This window comes from Rhineura floridana, chromosome 1 (assembly GCF_030035675.1).
Source record: "Rhineura floridana isolate rRhiFlo1 chromosome 1, rRhiFlo1.hap2, whole genome shotgun sequence".
In the NCBI taxonomy this organism is placed as follows: Eukaryota; Metazoa; Chordata; class Lepidosauria; order Squamata; family Rhineuridae; genus Rhineura; species Rhineura floridana.
In genome coordinates this window covers 65,872,512-65,892,689 of record NC_084480.1, presented here as the reverse complement: position 1 = coordinate 65,892,689, position 20,178 = coordinate 65,872,512, and the positions used below count along the sequence as shown (strand labels likewise).

The 20,178-nt window shown below is 41.3% G+C and overlaps 1 protein-coding gene across 6 annotated transcripts in view; it reads left to right on the top strand.

The window, feature by feature from the left end:
- Nucleotides 1-15,879, top strand: part of ST8SIA4 (ST8 alpha-N-acetyl-neuraminide alpha-2,8-sialyltransferase 4) — a 168,924-nt gene extending 153,045 nt beyond the window's left edge. For 3 of the 6 annotated variants that reach the window (XM_061623217.1, XM_061623231.1, XM_061623257.1), the window contains exon 5: nucleotides 8,660-14,052. In XM_061623217.1, coding sequence (XP_061479201.1) covers nucleotides 8,660-8,942 — 283 coding nt within the window. In that variant the 3' untranslated portion in view covers nucleotides 8,943-14,052. The other 3 variants (XR_009762183.1, XM_061623248.1, XM_061623265.1) reach the window with 3 other exon arrangements.
- Nucleotides 15,880-20,178: the final 4,299 nt, after the last annotated feature.

The window sequence follows — 20,178 nt, the reverse complement described above, 5'->3', positions numbered from 1 at the left end:
GCTATGCACAAGTAGCTAGATGTTTCCTAAATACTATAGATAGCTTATGATGGCTTCAACTAGGCTGGCATGGCCCTTCATCATATCAGCCTATAATGGTGACTGGAAAAAGTGGGTGAGCCTATAGTATTTGAGATAGACCTCCAAGTTCTTACAAGTGAAGTGGCCCCTCATGGTTTGGTCCCTACCTCATACCACTGTATTTGCACACATGAATGCACAATGGTGCAGGGGCAATGTTTCAAGACATGACAAGCTTAGTTTTGTTACTTTTCATTCTCAAAAATCACAGTTTCCATAGTTTTTTTCAAAGGATCTGCTACAAAATTTATTTAAAACTCTGTTTTCATTATGAATAATTAACACACATGTAATCAACGGCTGTGGAGCCATTTAGCATAAAATGTGTCTTTTACTACCTACTCTCTCTGTCTCTCTGTCTCACACAACAGACATACAGTCACATGACTTGTTAAACAGATGGTCAGAAATCTAAGCTTTGGTCCAGCCTTGGGAACTGCAAGCTGGACTTTGTGTGTATAATGTCTGATCCAGTAGGTAATGTACAAATAACACAATTGCTGGATCATATTTACAGGAAATGTTAAATAGGTCATTTTATCAGATAATTCTAAATTGCCTTTTAAAATTTAAGCTCATTAAGGCTTCAAACTGCTTGTTTCTCTTTTTTCCTATTCCTGCGGTGTTGTCTTGGCTCTTGTGGGGAAGACAGATTCCATATGTAAAATCTGTGTATTCAAAGAAGCACAGCCTTGGCAAGGGGATTTCTTAATGGCTAAGTGTTCCCTGAATTTGGTCAGCCAGAAGACAGAACTAGTGCAAGCACCCTGTTAATCAAGCCTACTTTTCTAGTTAAGCAGTTTCCCAATAATCAGATTTGACTGATCTCTTAGCAAAGCAGCAATGCTGTTCACTAACCAGTTCAGTTGTATAATCTAGAAACAAATCATAGCAGCCAAATAAACCCATGGGTTAGTTTTAAAATCATTTAAGCAGAAACTGGAAATCATGGAGTTACTGGGATGAGATGTATTCTTGACGGATTAATTACAAATTCAGCCTCTGGAAAAGGATTTAAATTCTAAACTACAGGTTAAACGCCTCAAGTAATTTCATTACTTGGATGCACTTGGATTCTTTTTGAGATGGTTGGAAGCTGCAAAATTTTGCTGTGAATTTCAAGGTTTCCTAGATTGATAGAAATTGAGATTGAACCTGAGGTCCTTTCCCATTTATAAAGTACCCAATCATTTTTTTCTGCCTTTGTCTTAATATTACAGTATCAAGATCCAGACTTTTGCTGAATGTGAGAAATGTTCCTTTTGTTTATTCATTTCTACACTATTTTCTACGGACCAATTCAAATTACTGGATTTCTTCATACAGTTGTGTATGCGGGTACACAGCCAAGCGGAGAAGCGGTAGTGTGATCCAGGTAACAGATGTGATGAGCCAGATTCCAATAATGTCCCAATGAAAATGAAAAATAAAATGGACTGCCTTCAAGTCGATCCCAACTTAATGATGACCCTATGAATAGGGTTTTCATGGTAAGCAGTATTCAGAGGTGGTTTACCATTGCCTTCCTCTGAGGCTGAGAGGCAGTGACTGGCCCAAGGTAACAATTTATAATTCTTTCCCAATCAAACCAAAATTATTAAAATCTTAACTATGCAAAAGTACCATCACCAATCAGGAGTTGTAAAAAGAAAATCTGGAACAAACTGTTTTGGGAACCCACCTCAAACCCAAGTTACCTCCACCCCACCCTCAACTCTAAGTAGCAACCAATTATTATCCATCTCTTCCCATGACTAAATGGGATGGTGCTTTCACTGCCTGTTTCATGGCAACCAGAATGTCTCTCTTTCCCTGCAGCTCTTTCCAGAAGCAGCTGTCTCTTGAAGGCTCCTGAAGCTGAGGGGTGAGACTTACAGTAGCCAGAGTCTCTCTGTCTCTGTCTGTCTGTCTGTCTGTATCTCTCTCTCTCTCTCTCTGCCCTTTTACCATGTACTTGTATGTGTCTCACCATCTCTACATTATGAGCCAAATTGTATTGTTAATTGATCAGATTGACATTGGTTGGCATTTAGCAGTTCTACATACCCCAAAAATGTTACTAAAGTCTTCTTTCCTAAAGGCTTTAATATATTCTACTTGCCATACACAGGATAGCTGTACTGGTGCATGCCAATCAAGTTACCGTTTGTGCAATACATATCAATAGAATCCTGGTGACAGGCACATATGGTTGGATCCAAATGATGTCCTACTTCATGTGGAAGGTGAAGACTTGTATTAAAGTCTTGTACTACAAGAGTTAACCTTTATCCTAAGACGTCCTTGTGCCTACAAAAGACATACACGAACTCTTGCACAAGCAGAAGCACGAGAACTGCTATAGAACCTCCAGATTATATCCTTGTTTACAGCTATCAGGAGGGACAAATCCGTCAATTTCAGTTTCTCCCAGTTTCTCATTTTTCCAATCTTAAATTTAGGTCACATCATCAGTTTGTTTGTTTTTAAAGAAGTCGTCATGAAAATTATTTAGCATTTTACTGTAAAATTTTCATAATATACACATTTGTATATTTAATTTTGCCTATGTCCTGCCCGAAGTCGAAAGACTCAATCTCAGTCACGTCTGAGGTTTTTTCCTCTTTTTAAAAAAGTTATAGATACATCAAAAGCAGTGTGCCTCATTCACCTAATGATGCTTTCTAGGAACTTTTGCCCTGAACTAACACTGACTACGCATGTATTTGCTGCTCTCAGACCTTGACTCAGCAACTGGCACCTCCCCTAAGTCAATTTAAGTAGGCTTCACTTTCAAATGTAAACGAAGGCTCCTCCTCAACTCCATCCATTGAATCTGCCGCCTCTGACATCTCCAAGCGTGAGGAAATGGGGGTTAGATCTCAGCTTCCCCCTCTGAAGGGCGGGGGCTATCTGCCTGCTCAAGTGTGGGTAACTGTGGGGCGCTTGGCTGGGAAATGTCGGGTGGACAAAGCTGCTGGAACAGTCTCTGACAGTCCATGTTGCTCTTCTGCAGAGGGGCCAGGATCGATGGGGGATGAGCTGTCAGTGACGGGTGTGGGCCTGTGTGAATTCTCCTCTCTGCTAGTCTCTTCCCCAAGTTCATTGCCCCAGTCCTCACTGCCGGAGTTGCCCTCATCTATGCCTCCCTGCCTAGCCTGGGTCACCACAGCCTAATTGAATTTTTTTGTTATTTTCACTAATACATGCATCTTATGCAGATTTTACACTATTATATGTATTTTCGTACACATTGCTTTGCTGGAGAATTGCATTGCAAAATTTGGAGAAGTGCAAATTTCAAAGGATGGCTGTGTTTCAGTTTACATAATATTCCGGAAAGTGCATATTATGTAGATTTACCTTTACATGCGAACTGAATCAAATTTCTGCCCCATCGCTATGAGCTCAGGTGAACTGGTGCTAGGTACCATTTTTCCTCCATTCCTAATAATACTTTGGATCCAGCCTATTAATATTCAACCACTTTTCTGATCAACATTGCAAGTGTTAACCAGAGTTTGCTCCTTTGCACATAGCACTTTGGGCACTTACGTTAAACATCAGCAGAGGGTGGAGTTAGGTATTTTCTGGGAACAAGATTGGTGGGCCCCTAAACAATTTATCACCCGAGCTTTACTATTAATTGTGTGCTTGGGATGTGAAGTCCAGTACACACTTGCAATAAAAGCTTTGTCCAATCTACAGACATAGGTTTCATAAATATATTTGCAGGTGGTGGGGAGAGAGATGTGATGGAGAAATTACAGTGTTTGCTCTGGAACCTCCTTTTCCTAACCGCAAGTGTTTGGAAGCTGCAGGGACAAGGGAAAACATTTTGTACATTCTCAAAGGCATTGACCTATTTTTTGGAAGGCCTTTGGGAAAAATGTTGACTAGGGGGCTCTGCTGATGACACTTTGCTTTCCCAAGCACCCAATAAAAACCTGGAGCTGGTTAGACTCGGCATACACCAGCATAGTAAATTTGAATTTGCAGTAGGCACTGGAAACTTGGTCCAGAATAAAAACTCAGAAGATGTTCACTCTAGGCATGGGTCCAAGCAAAAAAAACTGGGCATTGGTACCAACTAGGCAGACAGCTCAAGGCAGAGTTGTACGTCTGGCAAGTCCCACTTGCTATGGGATTCATCTAGAATGCACCTGAAACCAACTGCTAGTTGATAAATCCCTTCATTCTAAACTTCTGTATTTGGGGTGGGATGTGTGTGCTACTTTCATCTATCATTTTATAGTTACTTTGGCTCCATGTGACCCACTTCACTTTTGTAGTTGCTTGAGTACAATATGAAATAAGGTTGGGTTATTTCTTCTTTCCCTGTAAAATAAATGCCAGGAAGTTTTGAGCTATGAAAACAGATTCTGCTTCACTCCTGGCAAACTGAGACATTTCATGTTGCAAAATCTACAGCTAGCACTGGACAAGAGTCCAGTTTCTGCAGGGTAAAAGTGACCTTTTCAAAAGCTACTTCCACTAGGGGATTAGATGCACAACTTGGAATCCAGATTCACGTATGACTGGCCTCTTTATTTCCTAGCATTATTGCCTCCATTATTGCTCAGGGTTGGATGCAGTTTCAGCACAGTGTGCAACCAGTGTTGGCTTGAGGCTGTCATGCACCACAATGCCTTTTCAAACAGGAGCCATTGTTCTATCCACTTCAGCCGAAGGAGCATAGTAGCTCTGTATCACAGGCACATGATGATTTGTAGCACTTCTCCAAGCAGTGTGTTTATGGAGGCCTGCAATCTGTTTCTCCAGCACTGAGAGTGTTTCAGTACAACACTGGCAACATGACAATGTATGCCAGTTTTATATGCAGCTGAACCTTATTGTTTCTGCTTCTGTATTTTTACTTATCTGTTATAAGTGGATCCAGTGAACTACCGTAATTTTCTCCCAGTGTTGGAAGGGGGCTTCTAGACAGGAGCTTAATATTGCAAACTAATTGTTCATAACATTTCTTTGGGTTGCATGACTGGTACATTTGTTTCCACACATTTATTGTTTTCTCAGTCATTGATGTTAATTGCTATTCTGCTGTTCGCCATCCACACTAGTGGGTGGGGCTTGAATGAATGTTTATCTGCTGTGTTATTTTGCCTCTCCTCCATCTTTTTCCATTTGGGGTATGCACGTAGGTTATTTCTGTACCTATTCATGTGCACTTAAAAAAAAATTGCCAGGTGCATACAGGAGCAGTTGTTAGCAGCGTTGAGGTATCATATTTCACAATGGGCAAAATGGTGGGTTGTGCTTTTGAAAAGGCAAGATCAATTTCAATGGAGGTCTGGTACAAGAGTGATACTTGGGTTTTTTTTGTGGGGTGGCAGTATAAAAAAGAACCAAAAATACCTCATAGGACCCCATTAACAGACAACCACATTGGTTTCCCCACCCAAAAACATGCAGCAGCAACAAAACACTGAAGCTATTATAACATGATTTTGCATAAGATCTCCACATTAAAAAAAAGGCCAATACAGTCTCTAAGGCAATCATCAAGCACCCACATTTACTGTGTGGAAATCTTGAGAGAATAGCTTTTTTAAACTTGGTTGTTGAAATGTGGATGTGCCATCAGCTTGCACCAATCGATGGAAATAAGCACCCAGATGTACACTTCAGAGTCATGCTCATATCATTTGTTTTTTAGGGCTAACAGAAACAAAATGGATAGGCTCAGCTGATGAGCAAATGGAAGTAGGGCTAGTGCTAGAAAGCATCCACCAAACTATCACCACACATGTGCTCTCCACGCCCATCAGATTTTTGCAGTAATGAGCGTCCACACCAGTGGCGAATGTGAATGCATAATGTATTACTTCTTAGAAACTGGATTTTTTACAGTATGGGAAAATCCAGATTAAAAAAAGTACTAGTTGGAATTGTGATGATGATGATGATGGCGACGTCATGAGGGCCCTACATGAAACTTGCATATATTCACTAATAGGCAAAAAAAAACTTGCGCTTTAAGAACTTACCTATAGCCCACAGATATTTCTGTCAAACCTAAGACGGGTATTTTAAGCAATATTTTGTATACATTGTTAAGGCCTTTGGCTATATACAATAAAGTTTGACTGACTATTTCTATCAAACTTTAAAAAGCAGGGAAATTGGGCAGCTGTAGTGAATGCACCAGGGGAGCAGGAGACCTGATCTCCTCTTTGAGATATTGTACTGACCTACAAATTTGTCAAAATGCAAACACCATTTGGGTTGGTCTTTCACAGTCCAATCCACTTCCTGTGTAGCTTGGAAGAATTTGGTAACGTGCCTCTGAGCATATGGTGAGTGGTGGCAACACCTGCCATCTCCAAAGATGGAGAATTATATTTTTGTATGCTTGTTGGTGTTCTTCTTACTTTGCTTTTTTTCTGTGTTACTGCTGTTTCTACAGAGCATCTAACCTAGGTAAAACTGACCATGGGGAGGGCAAAGAGGAGGAGGGAGAAGGAGGGGATTGGAAGGGGATGGGGGAGGAGTGAAGGAAGAGGGAGGGAAGGGACAAGAGGGAGGGGATAGGAGGGAGGAGGAGGAGCAGGTTTGATCATTAGCATGCTTTTTGAGTTCAGTGGGATTTACTCCTGTGCAATTAGGCTTAGGACAGGTGAAACTGACCTGAGGGAGGTGCAGGGAGGAGAGGAGGACAGCAGAAATGGGAGGGGAGGAGATTGGATGGGTGGGCACTGGGCAGAGGGGAAGCCCCTTTCCTTTCTGAAAGGGAAACATTGCAAACAGTATCATTCTTTTTCAGTGTTTCCCCCACCTTTTTATTCTACAGCAGGCACACATAGCCTCCCACCCAAATTTAAACCAAAGCTGTCCGTGGTCACATCCACACCAGACCTTTATTTCACTTTAGATAGTCATGGCTTCTGCCAAGGAATCCTGGGAAATGTAGTCAATGAAGGGTGATGAGAGTTGGTAGGAGATGCCCTGTTCCCCTCACAAAGCTTCAATCAGAGTGGCTGACCGCTCTGGCCACAGGAGCTCTGTCAGGGGAATAAGACTCTCTTCTCAGCACCCTTCACAAACTACACTTCCCAGGATTATTTGGGGGAATGGCTGCCTTATGGCTGTCTAAAGTGATATAAAGGTCTGGTGTGGGTGTGCGCCTTGATTAGCCAAGCCAAGTGGCTGTGAGTCTAGCTTTTAGAATACTAAAAGTTGGTTCTTACTGAGCATTCCCGACACTATCATTGAGTTCATTGCAAAATTTCTTTAATTAAAAATCAGCCAGGCATTTTTTTAACTTTAAAATTGTAGAAGATGAAGGACAGAGTATGAGTCAAGGTCAGTAACAGGATTACTCGGTGAACATGGCTGATTTTTAATTAATTTCAACAAATTATGAGAACTCTGACAGAAAGAAGTCCAAAAGTGGTCTGCTTTTTTCTTCCTCTTTTTACACTTTGAACTCTATTCTTTCTGACTGTTTTGTGTATCACCATGAAAGCGTTTCTGAGTTCAGGACTATAAGTTTTGTAAGGTTTTATTTTGAAATGAGCTTCTGGGAAGCATCAGAATGGAATGGGGTGTATTTTCAATTTAACATTGTGGAATGCAAAAAATCCATGCTGGCTATAATATACAGCCACTCTCGTGGCTGTATAATAAGCAAATGAGACTTCCTGCCTGGAAGCACCCAAACCCTGGTCTGGAACCAAAATATGCATGGTTTTATGTGTTTCATATTCTGCTTCTACCCATAACAAAAGAGCTTTTGACTGAAATTTGTGAAACGGCAAGAAGGGTGAAAACCAAAGAATCAAACTTCCATAAAACAAGTGTTTTGTCCCCCCCCCCAAACCCGGTCTGTCACTCTTGCGTTTTGGAGGTTGGGCTTTGGAAAAACCTTCCCAACATGTGATTAATAACCTAGCCAAAGTTGGGGTTTTTTCATTGTTGCTATATTCAGAAGGAAATTTTGCTGAATACCGGAGAAGGGCTGTGGCACAGCATTAGTGAAAGAGAAAATCCCTGTTTGATTAGGTCTATATTTCTCCCAATATGTTTCCATGTGCCTAAGAGTGGGCAAACCTGCATGGGCAAAAGGATGGTTCTGAGTGCTGGACCCCTTAGGGCCAAACCTAGGCAAGGAATTAGAGATTTGTGATCGGATCTGCTTTTAAGTTTTTTTAAAAAGAAGTAACAGGTTGGCTATCCACCTGCTTCCTCACTTAAATGTTCCAGTGCAATTCTCCACTCAAAAACCAAACCAAGATGCATTTTAAAATGTGTATTTTAATAGAAAATACATTTGGAAATGTGTTCTCTGAGAGAAGCAGCGTATAACAATACATCCTTAATGGGTTTTATTTTAAAAAATGCAGAAATGGGATGGAATGGACTTGTGAGTGAACACATGAGAAAGTGGCAAGGCCTGGAAATAGAATGATTCATTCACCTACGTTCCCCATGATGCTTAAAACATTTGTAATTATAAGAATGCTTTGGATATTTTGTTTTGTTTTGTTTTGTTTTAGAGAGTTGTACATGCTGAAGTTGAAACAAAATTTCTGAATCGAATGCATCTGTTTATTTGTTGTTGTTTTTACTTGTCTTATAGTTATTGGTTGACCAACAAGGTTTTCATCAAGCGACCCAGCACAGGACTCCTCATGTACACTCTTGCTACAAGGTTCTGCGATGAAATTCATCTCTATGGATTTTGGCCCTTCCCGAAGGATATAAATGGAAAACCAGTTAAATATCATTATTATGATGACCTAAAGTATCGATTTTTTTCTAATGCCAGCCCGCATAGGATGCCATTAGAATTTAAAACTTTAAGTGTGTTGCATAACAGAGGAGCACTTAAATTGACAACGGGGAGATGTGTACAGCAATAAAGCACAAGTCAAGGACTACAAGAGTGGTGCAGAATATGGGCGTTATCATTCAGATTTTATGGAACAGCAATGGGATCAGAACAGTGGATATATCTCAGTGCACTGTAGCAATCCATTGGAGAACAAAGAGGTGCATCAGAACTCCACTACCAGCTAACATTTTTACCTGTTGAAGTGCTAAATCTTGAGTGCAATGGTTCGAGTAAGTGCCACTTTCACTAAGAACAAAACTTGAATGTATAAAATCAGTTGTGTTTACAAGATCCAATGATGCTTTCATCACCTGTTAAAGAAGCAAGTATTTTATTTACTGCTCATTTGCCACCACAGAGTCTGGCAACATGTAAAGAAATACCCAGGAGGTAGAATCTGCCCTTAAGGAAATACAAACATCTGGCAGCAAAAATCAAGGTGGAATTGGCAGAGCTGTGGATAACATCACAAACATCAAGCAAAGTACCTTCAGTCAGGGGAATGCCTGACTTTGTATTATAACCTTTCTCTTTTTCCTTCCTGTTTTTAAAATTATCATTCATTTTCTATGGTGTCTGGGTATTGGAGCCCCTTAAGGGATTTTGACAAGATAATAATAAGAACATTTTAAGTAATCTTCAAGAAGTGGTCTTAGAAGATCTTATTTTTTAAAAAAATCTTCATTGCATCTTGTTCTTCAGCTTATGCTTAGTATATGCATTACAGCTGAAACTGCCTCCATGTGATGACTTGCTGCTGCTGTACCATATACAGTCAGTCATCAGGTTTTGCTCCCATAGTCCCTGGAGATACTCATACCAGCATTAGCTGCTAGCAGAAACGTGGTGTTGGCAAAGGTTATGCAGGAATATTCATTCTGCACATTCAAAGGGAGGAAATAATCTCACAGAGGCTGTTTTGGGTGGTATAATTTGTAGAGAAGAGCTTAGCATCTCTCAATTGCTTTAGTTGCTTCTGTTAAGGTGAAATACATGTTATGATAAACACACACACAAGAGTGTGCTCAAACTTTTATTTTTGGGGGAGAGCACAGCTGCAGGGCTCCAAATGACTGAGAACACATTCCAGATTGGAGGTCATAGTCAACTAATTCCAACTCAGAGTAGACATATTGAAATTAATGAATTTAACTTGGTCATGTCTGTTAATTTCAGTGGGTCTACTCTGAATAGGGCTAGCACTGAACACCAACCTGGAGCTCCCCATCAAATAGCTATTGACTCCCAAAATTTATTATTTAACTTTTGGAATCAAATAGCAGCCAGGACAAGGAATTTCCCACAAGATGCTGGTGTGATCTAGATGTTCCAGATGCCAAAGGTGCTTTTTGCTTCAAAGCAAAAAGTAGTCAGCTTAAACATAGTTTTTAAGGTGTGTGTTTATTGTAATGTGCAGTTTGGCCTAAAGTACAAACTTCATGGAAGCTAAATGTGTAGTTGGACTGTAAGTCACAAATTAACATTTTTTAAAAGATCTGATGTTTCAAGATGTTTTTAAAAGCAAGATTCTTGCTCTCATCGCAAATGAACATACCGTTAACAAGCAGGTGCCCTTACATTTGGTACCAAAGATTATGCTGATTTTGTAATTAACGTAGCTTTATTTTTCTTTGAATGATGAAAATGTAAATTTAGTACCGTGTGTCTGTGCTGCTTTAGAAACTGTTTTCAGTCATTTTTTGTTTACTGTTAACTTAGTGTCTAGATTTTGTATGAAAGACACATTCCTTAACTTGACTTTGTTCTTTTTGTGTATACTTTGAATATCTGAAATAGCAAAACAGATGGTTTCCCTTTTATTTATTGGAATGCGACCATAATCTTTAAACAAAATAAGATAATTAATCAGAATTAATGTAAATAATAAATAGCATTGAAACTTCACAGATTATATAGTTGTCATACCAGATTTTTCTTTCTAATTTACAAAACTCCTTTTAAGACACAAATTCTTCATAGTGCTGGACAATATGCCCATTTTTTTCATGGTCTATATGAAAAGCAGTAAATGAAAACGCTCCTGTTGAGTTCCCTTGCTTTTTCTGTTCTTCCAAGCTCCACTTTCTTTTATTATTTGGGACAAATTCTATTGCTATGCTTTTGTTCTGAGACAGTAGACAATGAGAATCATTAATGGTGACAGTATGAGCAAGGAAGCTTGTAAACAGAATGGCTGCAAATCTGAAACTATCTAGAGAGTTTCAAAGCACAACCAATGGAGTGATTTCAAAAACGCAAGGTGGGAGAGGAATTAGAGTGGTTTCTCATTTATCTACCGATTTCTGCCATCTAAGAGTAGAAGGATAAATTATCAAAAGCAAAAACAATAGATTTTCTTTGTGGTCCCAAGCACATGCAGAAGGTTGAGGGTGGAGTGCAAGAAGACTTGGGTGGGAGAAATCATGGCCACAACACGTTTCTTATAAGCAGACTAAGATGGTTAGGCTTGGCATAGGGCAAGGATCTAATCACAGAACCCGTGTGCTGTGAGATGCACAAGCCCCTGCCACCCATCCTGTGTGCTGAGGAACACTGCAAGAAGTTGGGTGAGGCCTCCTTGGTATGGATCAATTTTGGATGGTCCTTGGACCTGCTGTTCTGCTCCCCCTCACATGCTGGAATGGCTGAGCAGCCCAAATCTGCACCATGGTGCTGCCACACAATATGGCATGTTCCTCTCACCTTTGCCCTCCTCCTTCCCACCAGGCCACAAAATGGGCCCCTGGTAAATCTGGAGCCTCAGCTTTTTAGCCCTTTTCAGGTGTTCAGCACCCTTTTCACACCCATCATCCCCCAATCCTTCACATATTTAGTATGCTTAGCTGAACACAGTTAGTAGTCCTCTGCAGGCCTTAGTGCACAATGGTCTTAGAGGAATCCACTTGCTCTCTCCTATTCACTTTTAACCCTTGTGTGTTCAAGAGGCTTTTGATATAATAGAATGGTGTGTATAAGGAAGGGTGGGCTGATTGTGTCATTCCTTCACATGTGGAATAATCTTGCTCATTCAGGAAACTATCAGGCCAACAGTTTAATCCAGCATCCTTTTTTCCACAGTAGCAAATCATATTCCTCTGGAAAGTCCACAAGCAGGCCATGGAGACAAAAACCTTGTCCTATTTTTCCTTCCCTAGATCTCATTTTCAGTGGCATTCTGCCTCTTTTTTACTCTAAATAAGTGTGACTCATCAGGGGCTTCATACACTGGATGAATATGATAAACCCCATATTAAAAAAGCCGATTGTGAGGTCTCTTGCCATCATTATCATTTGTTTCTCTCCTTCTTTTCCCTACAAAAGGAAGCCCAAACTGGAGAGAGAAAAGTCTGGGAGGAAAGTGTAGTCCCCAGTCCTAAGGACTTGGCTTGTAAGCTCCAAAAATTTCACTGGAAAATTTGTGCTTAGAGTGTCTTTTTTTTTCAGACCATAAGAAAAATTCCATAGGCTATTTGATAACTACAATAATGCAGACTTTTGTTTTGAAGCTTAGTAATTTTAGAGCAGTCTAATCAGAATGATTGTCCATAAAAGATATCAGCTGACATGCAGTCATCATAAAGAAGCTGAGATTAGTGCCTTTTTCATCATCAATAAAGTTATTACTGATATTTCTTTAATGTTTTTAAAGATGATTTGTTTTAATATACTGTTTTTAAGATATTTAAGATATTTTAGAATGTTTTTAGTGGGGTTTTTTTGGCACCCTGGGCTCCTTCTGGGAGGAAGGGTGGGATATTGTTATTATTAACAACAACAACAAAACAATAATAATAATAATTTTCTGTCAGTTTTTTCCCTTATTCAGGCTATTTCCAAATGTCAATAATCAAGAAAGGGCTAAAAAACTAGTTAACAAAGCCGTTTTTATGTTTTCCATCTCAGGGAAAGTTCCATTTCCCAGTATAAACACAACAGGAAAAAACACCGTTCAAAATAGATGACATCCTATCAATTTACATAAAAAAGAAGCAGTATTGTTCTATAACAGAATAAGGCTGCAATCCTATATACATGTACTTGACAGCAAGTCTCATTTAATTGAAGGGGACTTACTTCTGAGGTGACATGTATAGGCTTGCTCTGTAAACATGCATAGGCTTGGACTATAAAAGAAACAATTACATGAAGCACAAGGACAACTAAATCAGATTTAAATGATGCTGGGAAAGATTTAAATGATTGGGATGGTCTGTTAAAAATACAATGTTGCAGTGGTTCGCTGAGCATCTCATTTAGGTCTTGTATCTAGTTCACTGAAAATCTAAAATGATGGGGTTTTATATCTTTTTTCCTGGGTACTGCTGTTTTGGGGTTTTCTCTCTTCATTTTGTGCATGTTAAGCAGAGCCCAAGATAACAACACCTGTGCTTTCTCCTCTTTGTCAGAATCCTGTTGCTCTTATAGATTTTTCTGTTACATGAGCACAGATTCTGGAATTTTCCCTGCATGTCACCAACAGGGCTTTTCTCATATCCTCTCCTATGTCTTTGTCTTGAGTTGTTAGTATATTTCCTTTCCCTGTGTGCAGTGAAAACAGGCACCATTTGAAATCTGCATTCTTTGTGGAGATCAGGCTCTTGGAGCAGCCTAACCCACATCTGATGCCCTCCAGATGTTTTGAACTACAACTACCATCAGCCCCAGCCAGCATGGCCATGTTTCCTTGGGCTGATGGGAGTTATAGTCCAAAACATTTGGAGGGCACTAGGGTTGGAAAGACTGTCCTAGAGCTTCAAGAGTAGTAAAGGTAGCCTACAGAAACTGCAGTAAGGTTACAGTCAGTGGGACTGACTTATACTCATCATATGGTATTAAGTTACAAGTGTTCAGATGCAAGTAAAGAATAAATTATTTTTTCTGTTTTCATACCTTTCCATAGCATAGGTTTGTTGCCTGGTTCCTACCATGAATAGCTACTGCGATAGAAAATCATTATTGCCCAGCACTATCTCCAGCATCTACCCAGTGGGCAAAATCTGATCCCTTAATGTAAAACTATTCCTATAGTCTCTTTAGAAATGCAAAGTAAGAAAAGGAATTTGTTTTCATTCAGATAATTTTTCTTGTGAATACTTGTAATTCATAAACTGGTGTTTTATAATTCATGTTTTTCTTTTCACTAGGAGCTCTGGAGTTCCTCAGATTAATGAAGATAAATGTATAATATATTTGTGTTTCTCCTTTGAAGTGATTCTCCCTCGTATTCCTTTTCTAAAATGTGAAGTCTACTCAACATTTCAATTGACTTTGGGGCCTGATTGGATAGCTCTCTCTTTTACAAAGCTGCAAAAATGTCCCAGAAAAATATAATGTAATGGACCTACACAAAAACGAATGCATTTGCCAGCTGGTATTCAGTTTGCATGCACATGTTCAATATCTTGAATGTCCACCAAAACAAGGATTCCAATTAGTCTGCTTTGTGGCAACTTTCACTACTGGTTACATTGTATCACATGTTGCCTTCACCGAGTGTGGAAGATATGCAGCCTCTTAGAATCTTCAAGGCTTGGGCTGTAGTCCAGTGAGGAAATTTTAGACTGGTAATAGTGCTAGTGGTGTGTATTCAGTCCACAGAGCTTCATAGGCTGCCAAATTCAGCTCAAGGTCCATCCATGTCCATTTCATTCCAGGTACCCCCTCTCCTAAATTCACTATTGGGAAATTTAAAAACAGATGTAACTTTTTAACCTTTTGACAGTGGATGAAATTTGCAGACATACTAGGCCCTCCAGAGCAGATAAAGCCCACCAAATTACAAGCAAATATGTTCAGGAACTTTTGTTCTGGGCACTTTTAAATTTTAAAGTTTTTTTTTTAATGGAAATGTCTATATTTTCTCCAGGGGCAAAATAGGATTAAATTTACAGGCTAGATTGCCTGTTCTGAGTCTGAAAAGATTGCCTCTTCTGAGTCAGACATGAAAGAGGTGCCTCTTCTGAGTCAGACATGAAAGAGGTGCCTTTGAATAAGAAACCTGACAAATAGGTCCCGGGGCTTTTGCACTAGACACCTTTAAAGTTGATTTGGGGGATACATGAATTAACATGGATTCACTTTCTGGATAAAATCATTGCCTCTGCTTACAAGTTTGACTTGTCATTCACAGTGGAGCTCTCTCTCCACCCTCTGTCCACTCTGGTGTTTGCTGTCCATTTCCCCATCACTCCGTCCTGACATTATCCCTTATACGATAAGCATAGCGACATTACTTTTGCTTTTAGCAGATGCTTGTCTGCAGCATTTTTTGATGTCTGGATCACTGAGGTGCCATGAAATGCTTCAGGAGTTTCAACTTTGATTCATAATAACCTCACACAGATACTGCTTTGCCTCTGACAAACTCAAAATCCCTCCAAAACACGCCACTTCAGTTTGAGATTTGGGAATTGATACACTGCCCTTATATATATCAGTTTTTCATTCAGTATATCTTTCAGCATCTCACCTGCTGAAGTTTTTTTTTACCTTTTTTTGTAAATGAGGTGAATTTGGAGGGAGGGGTGGGACTATTTACTTGAAAAATGATTGAAAAGTTTCATTATAATTAAAGACCGGTGCTCCAGTCCAATGAGAGGGGCAGTTACAGGTATTGCATGTGTATTTCCTGGGGCCAAAAAGTTCCAGTACCCAATCAGACTTTTAGCGCTACAAAACATGCACCCAGTATCTGTTTCTTCTGTTGGATTGAAATGCTGCACACATACCTCTGGATCTTGGTGCAATTTTACATTATTTTTTTTTCTTTTAGAAAAGAGCACTGTTATCCTGGATAGGCAAAAGCACAATTGTTTTAACTGTATATATTAAAGGAAGCAAGTTTGCAGAAAACAGCCTTCCTGAACAGTACTACTGCTGTTGAGCATACCCAGGTCCCATTTGTGTGCACTGTTGAGATGTATTCCGTCAGGATCATCTTGTCTGATGATGTTTATTATTTTGTGTACAGGAGTTGATGTTAATTCTTTGTTACTTGTACAACTTGTAAAATAAACTTTTTTCCAGTACTTTTCTTTTTGTGCTCAAGTTTTATACAGTGTTTATGCAATAAATTCATTTCAGTGGGGGGGGAAACAAAGTTTTATATCACATACCAAAAAGGAGAAATCCTATAAAATTTTGCAGCATTTCTGTGGAATGGTAAGACCCAGTAGACAATGAAATTAACAGATTTGTCCAGAATATACATGCACACACCAAATTTAAATTGCATTCCTTAAATACTAAATGAAGAATCATTAGATTTAAGTTTTCATAAAGAATGCTAGTTTTTAAGGCATTGTGTACAATACAATTAACATATTTGTAAAAAAGCTACTTAATTATATACTTGAACTAAATGAATAGAACATTATTTCTCAAGTCTTCATAAAGGACACTAGCTTTTAGTGGGAAGGTGACCAATCAGAATGTAAGAAATGGAAAACATACTTTCTCATAAGTAGGCCCTCCAACTCATAGCTGGCAGAGCTTTGCTGCTCATCTCAGCTCTCCCCCACATAATACTACTCAGGTGGGAATTGTAATGTTTGAAGAGGACTACAGTGTGCCCATGTAAGATGTGGCAAATGTGTAGAGGTTGAGGGCAAGGTTAGCAGGATGAAGCAATGTTGAGAGTGGAGTCAGTGGACACAATCCTAATCTGCCTTCCATGTGGAGGACATGACTGACTGAACACAGCTGTAGACCCATAGCAATCAGCAAGAGTTCCATTAAAGATAAGGGGCCAATTACTAACTACCAGAACTAGCTACAAGCATATTATACCACTTAAAAGAATTCCACTGGCTGGTTGTTTGCTACAGGGCCCACTTTAAGGTGCTCAGTTGGGTACATAAAGCCCTAGACAGCTTGTATTCTGGGTATCTGAAGGAATGCCTCTGCCAGTGTACATATCAGCCCATGTTTTCTCTATGCTAAGGAGGCCCTGCTGATAGATCCGTCTTTAACTGTGGCTCATGCCATGGTGACTTGTAGCAGGGCCTTTTTTGGTCATGGCTCCCTGATCCTAGAATTCCCTCCCAGTAGAAATACATATATTTCTCTCACTGATAGCATTTTTTTTATGAGATTTGTTAGATGCCCATCTGGCAGAGGTTAATCTGCCACTCTGGGTGACTTACAACCAAACACAAGTACATTTCATATAAACATAATCAAAATCCTAAAAATTAGAACTTAAAAATTAAAAGCTTAAACATTTAAACCCCCCATGATCTGCAATCTGCCAGCCTAATCCCCTTCCCACGCCTGGGTAAAGAGCCAGGTCTTCAAGGTCTGCCGAAAGCATAGCAGGGAAGGGGCCTGATGGAGGTCAGTTGGCAACAAATTCCAAAGCGTAGGAGCCACGATAGAAAAGGCTCTAGACCTTGTCCTCACCAACCTTGCCTCTTTTACTGGAGGTATAAGAAGTGAGCCATTCAAGGACGATCTTGTAAGCCGGCGCCCCTGGTGCGAATGAAGGCAACTCTTTAGAGTGGGCTGGCCTCATGAAGAGCCTTATAAGTTAAAGCCAGGATCTTAAATTTGGCCCGTGCAACCACAGGTAGCCAGTGCAATTCCTTAAGAACTGGGGTGATATGGTCACGGCAGCGACTGCCCTTAATCAGGTGAGCTGCCTCATTCTGCACTAGCTGCAGCTTACGAACCGTAGTCCAGGGAAGACCAACATATAAGGCATTACAATAATCCATCCGGGATAAGATCAGAGCATGTACTACTTTGGGAAGCAAGTGGCTCGGGAGGTAAGGGTGTATCCTTTGGAAAAGATGTAGTTGATAAAGCTCCGCCTGACTGATGGCCGCTACCTGTGCCTCCATAGATAGCTGGGAGTCAAGAATGACCCCCAAACTCCAGACTTGATCTCTTAGGAGCAATAATACCCCATTGAGCATCAAATCAGTAATCCCCAATTTCTCTTTATCACCCACCAACAGAACCTCAGTTTTATCAGGATTCAGTCTGAGCTTACTCCTGCTCATCCAATCCCTCACCGACTCCAGACACTTAGACAGCATTTCTATCGCCGCTGGTGGGGAAGATTTAAATGAGAGGAAGATCTGGGTATCATCTGTGCATTGGTGGAATTGCAGCCCAAATCTCCTAATGACATCTCCCAGTGGCCTGATATAAACATTGAATAACATCAGGGAGAGGATAGAGCCCTGTGGCACCCCACCGTGAGAGGCCAGGGCTCTGAAACCTCATTCCTCAGTACCACTCTCTGGTATCTCCCAGAGAGGAAGGAGCGGAACCACCGTAGAACGGTGCCTCCAATCCCTAACCTCTCTAGGCGATCCAGCAAGATACCGTGGTCGACAGTGTCAAAGGCCGCAGAGAGATCCAGGAGAACAAGGAGGGTATATTCCCCTCTATCCAGTGCCCTTCTCATATCGTCCACCAGGGCTACTAATGCTATTTCTGTCCCATGTCAGGGTCTAAACCCTGATTGAAATGGGTCAAGGTAGTTTACTTCCTCTAAGTACATTTGGAGTTGGTTCGCCACTACCTGCTCGACCAATTTACCCAGGAATGGCAGATTTGAGACTGGGCGGAAGTTGTTTAAATCCAAGGGGTCTAAGGAGGCCTTTTTCAAAGTTGGAATTATTACCGCCTCCTTGAAGGCAGATGGCAGATGAGCTTCATCAAGGGACGCATTAACCACTGCCCTGATCCCCTCGCCCAGTTTGTCTCTGCAGCTCACAATGAGCCACGCTGGGCAGGGGTCGAGAATACAAGAAGATGGTCTCAGCACAGACAAGGTCTTGACTACTTCCTCACAGGAAGGGAGCTGGAAGCTATCCCAGGACCCTGAAGGTCCAGTGGTCAGCTCAGGTTCCATTGTTAAGGTTGTGGCAAGCAGAATAGATCTCTTGATGTGATCAATTTTATCCGCAAAATGTTTTGTGAAGTCGTTACAGGAGGCCAAGGCTTGATCTGACGGGTCCAGAGCAACTGGCCCTACCAAGCTATGGACCACCTAGAACAATCCCCTCAGACAACATTCCGTGGTCGCTATAGAGACCGCAAAAAAATCCCTTTTTGCTGTTCTCATCGCCGTCCGATAGGTAGCCGCTGCTGCTTTACTCCGTGTTCTATCCGCCTCTGCACATGTCTTCCGCCAACTGCGTTCCAGCCATCTTACCTCCCACCGTAGGCCACGCAACTGAGGGGTATACCATGGTGCTGTCCTACGTCTGTTTAAAGGGAGGGGGCATTTCAGGGCCAACCGGTCCACCACCTCAGTCACCCCCACATTCCACCTAGACACCAAGGTCTCGGCCGATTGGCCATCAGAGGTGTTTAGAAAGTCCCCCAATTCACGTATGAAGCCCTGTGGGGTCAACAGCCGCCTAGGGCGAATCAACCTGGTAGATCCTCCAGTCCTCCGAAGAAGGGGGGATAGGCGAAGATCTATTCTAACCAAATAATGGTCTGGCCAGGGCAGGGGGACAGTGACCAACCCCCCCAACTTCCAAGTCACTGCCCACCTCCCTGGAAAGAAACACCAGATCAAGGGCATGACCTGCAGCGTGTGTAGGCCCTGTTTGAATGGATTGTAGCTCCCAGGCTGCCATCGTGACCATAAAGTCTTGGGCCCCTCCTGAGAGGGAGGCCTTGGAATGCACGTTAAAATCCCCCAAAACAACCAAGTTGGGGGATTGTGCCCATACATCCGAGACCACCTCCAGCACCTCGGCCAAAGAATCCGAGGTGCAGCATGGTGGCCGATAAACCAAAAGGAACCCAAGACTACCCGTTGGGCCCAGACGCTAATAAAGGCAATCCAAAATCTTAGTCTCACGAAGGGGGAACCTGGACAAAAACAGGGAGCTACGGTAAATAACTGCCACACCACCACCCCGACCCCTACCCCTCGGCTGTTGCGCATACAGGAATCCAGCTGGGCATGAGGCTGCTAAAATAGGACCCGCTACCTCATCCAACCAGGTCTGCATGATACAAGCCAGATCTGCCCTCTCATCCAGGATCATATCATGGATGAGGAGAGTCTTTTGAGTAATCGATCTAGCATTAAATAGCAGCAGCCAGAGGCTGAACCAGATGACCCCCTACACCTTTACAACTCTGATCTGGCCCCGAGCAGGTAATAGGAAGTATATATCATTCGCCCTTGCCCAAAGGTCAACGAACCCTGCTTCTCCAACGGTAGGCGGTAGTCAATGTACTAATATATTGGTCATTGGATGGCTCTCCATCAACCCCCATGGGCAGACACATGA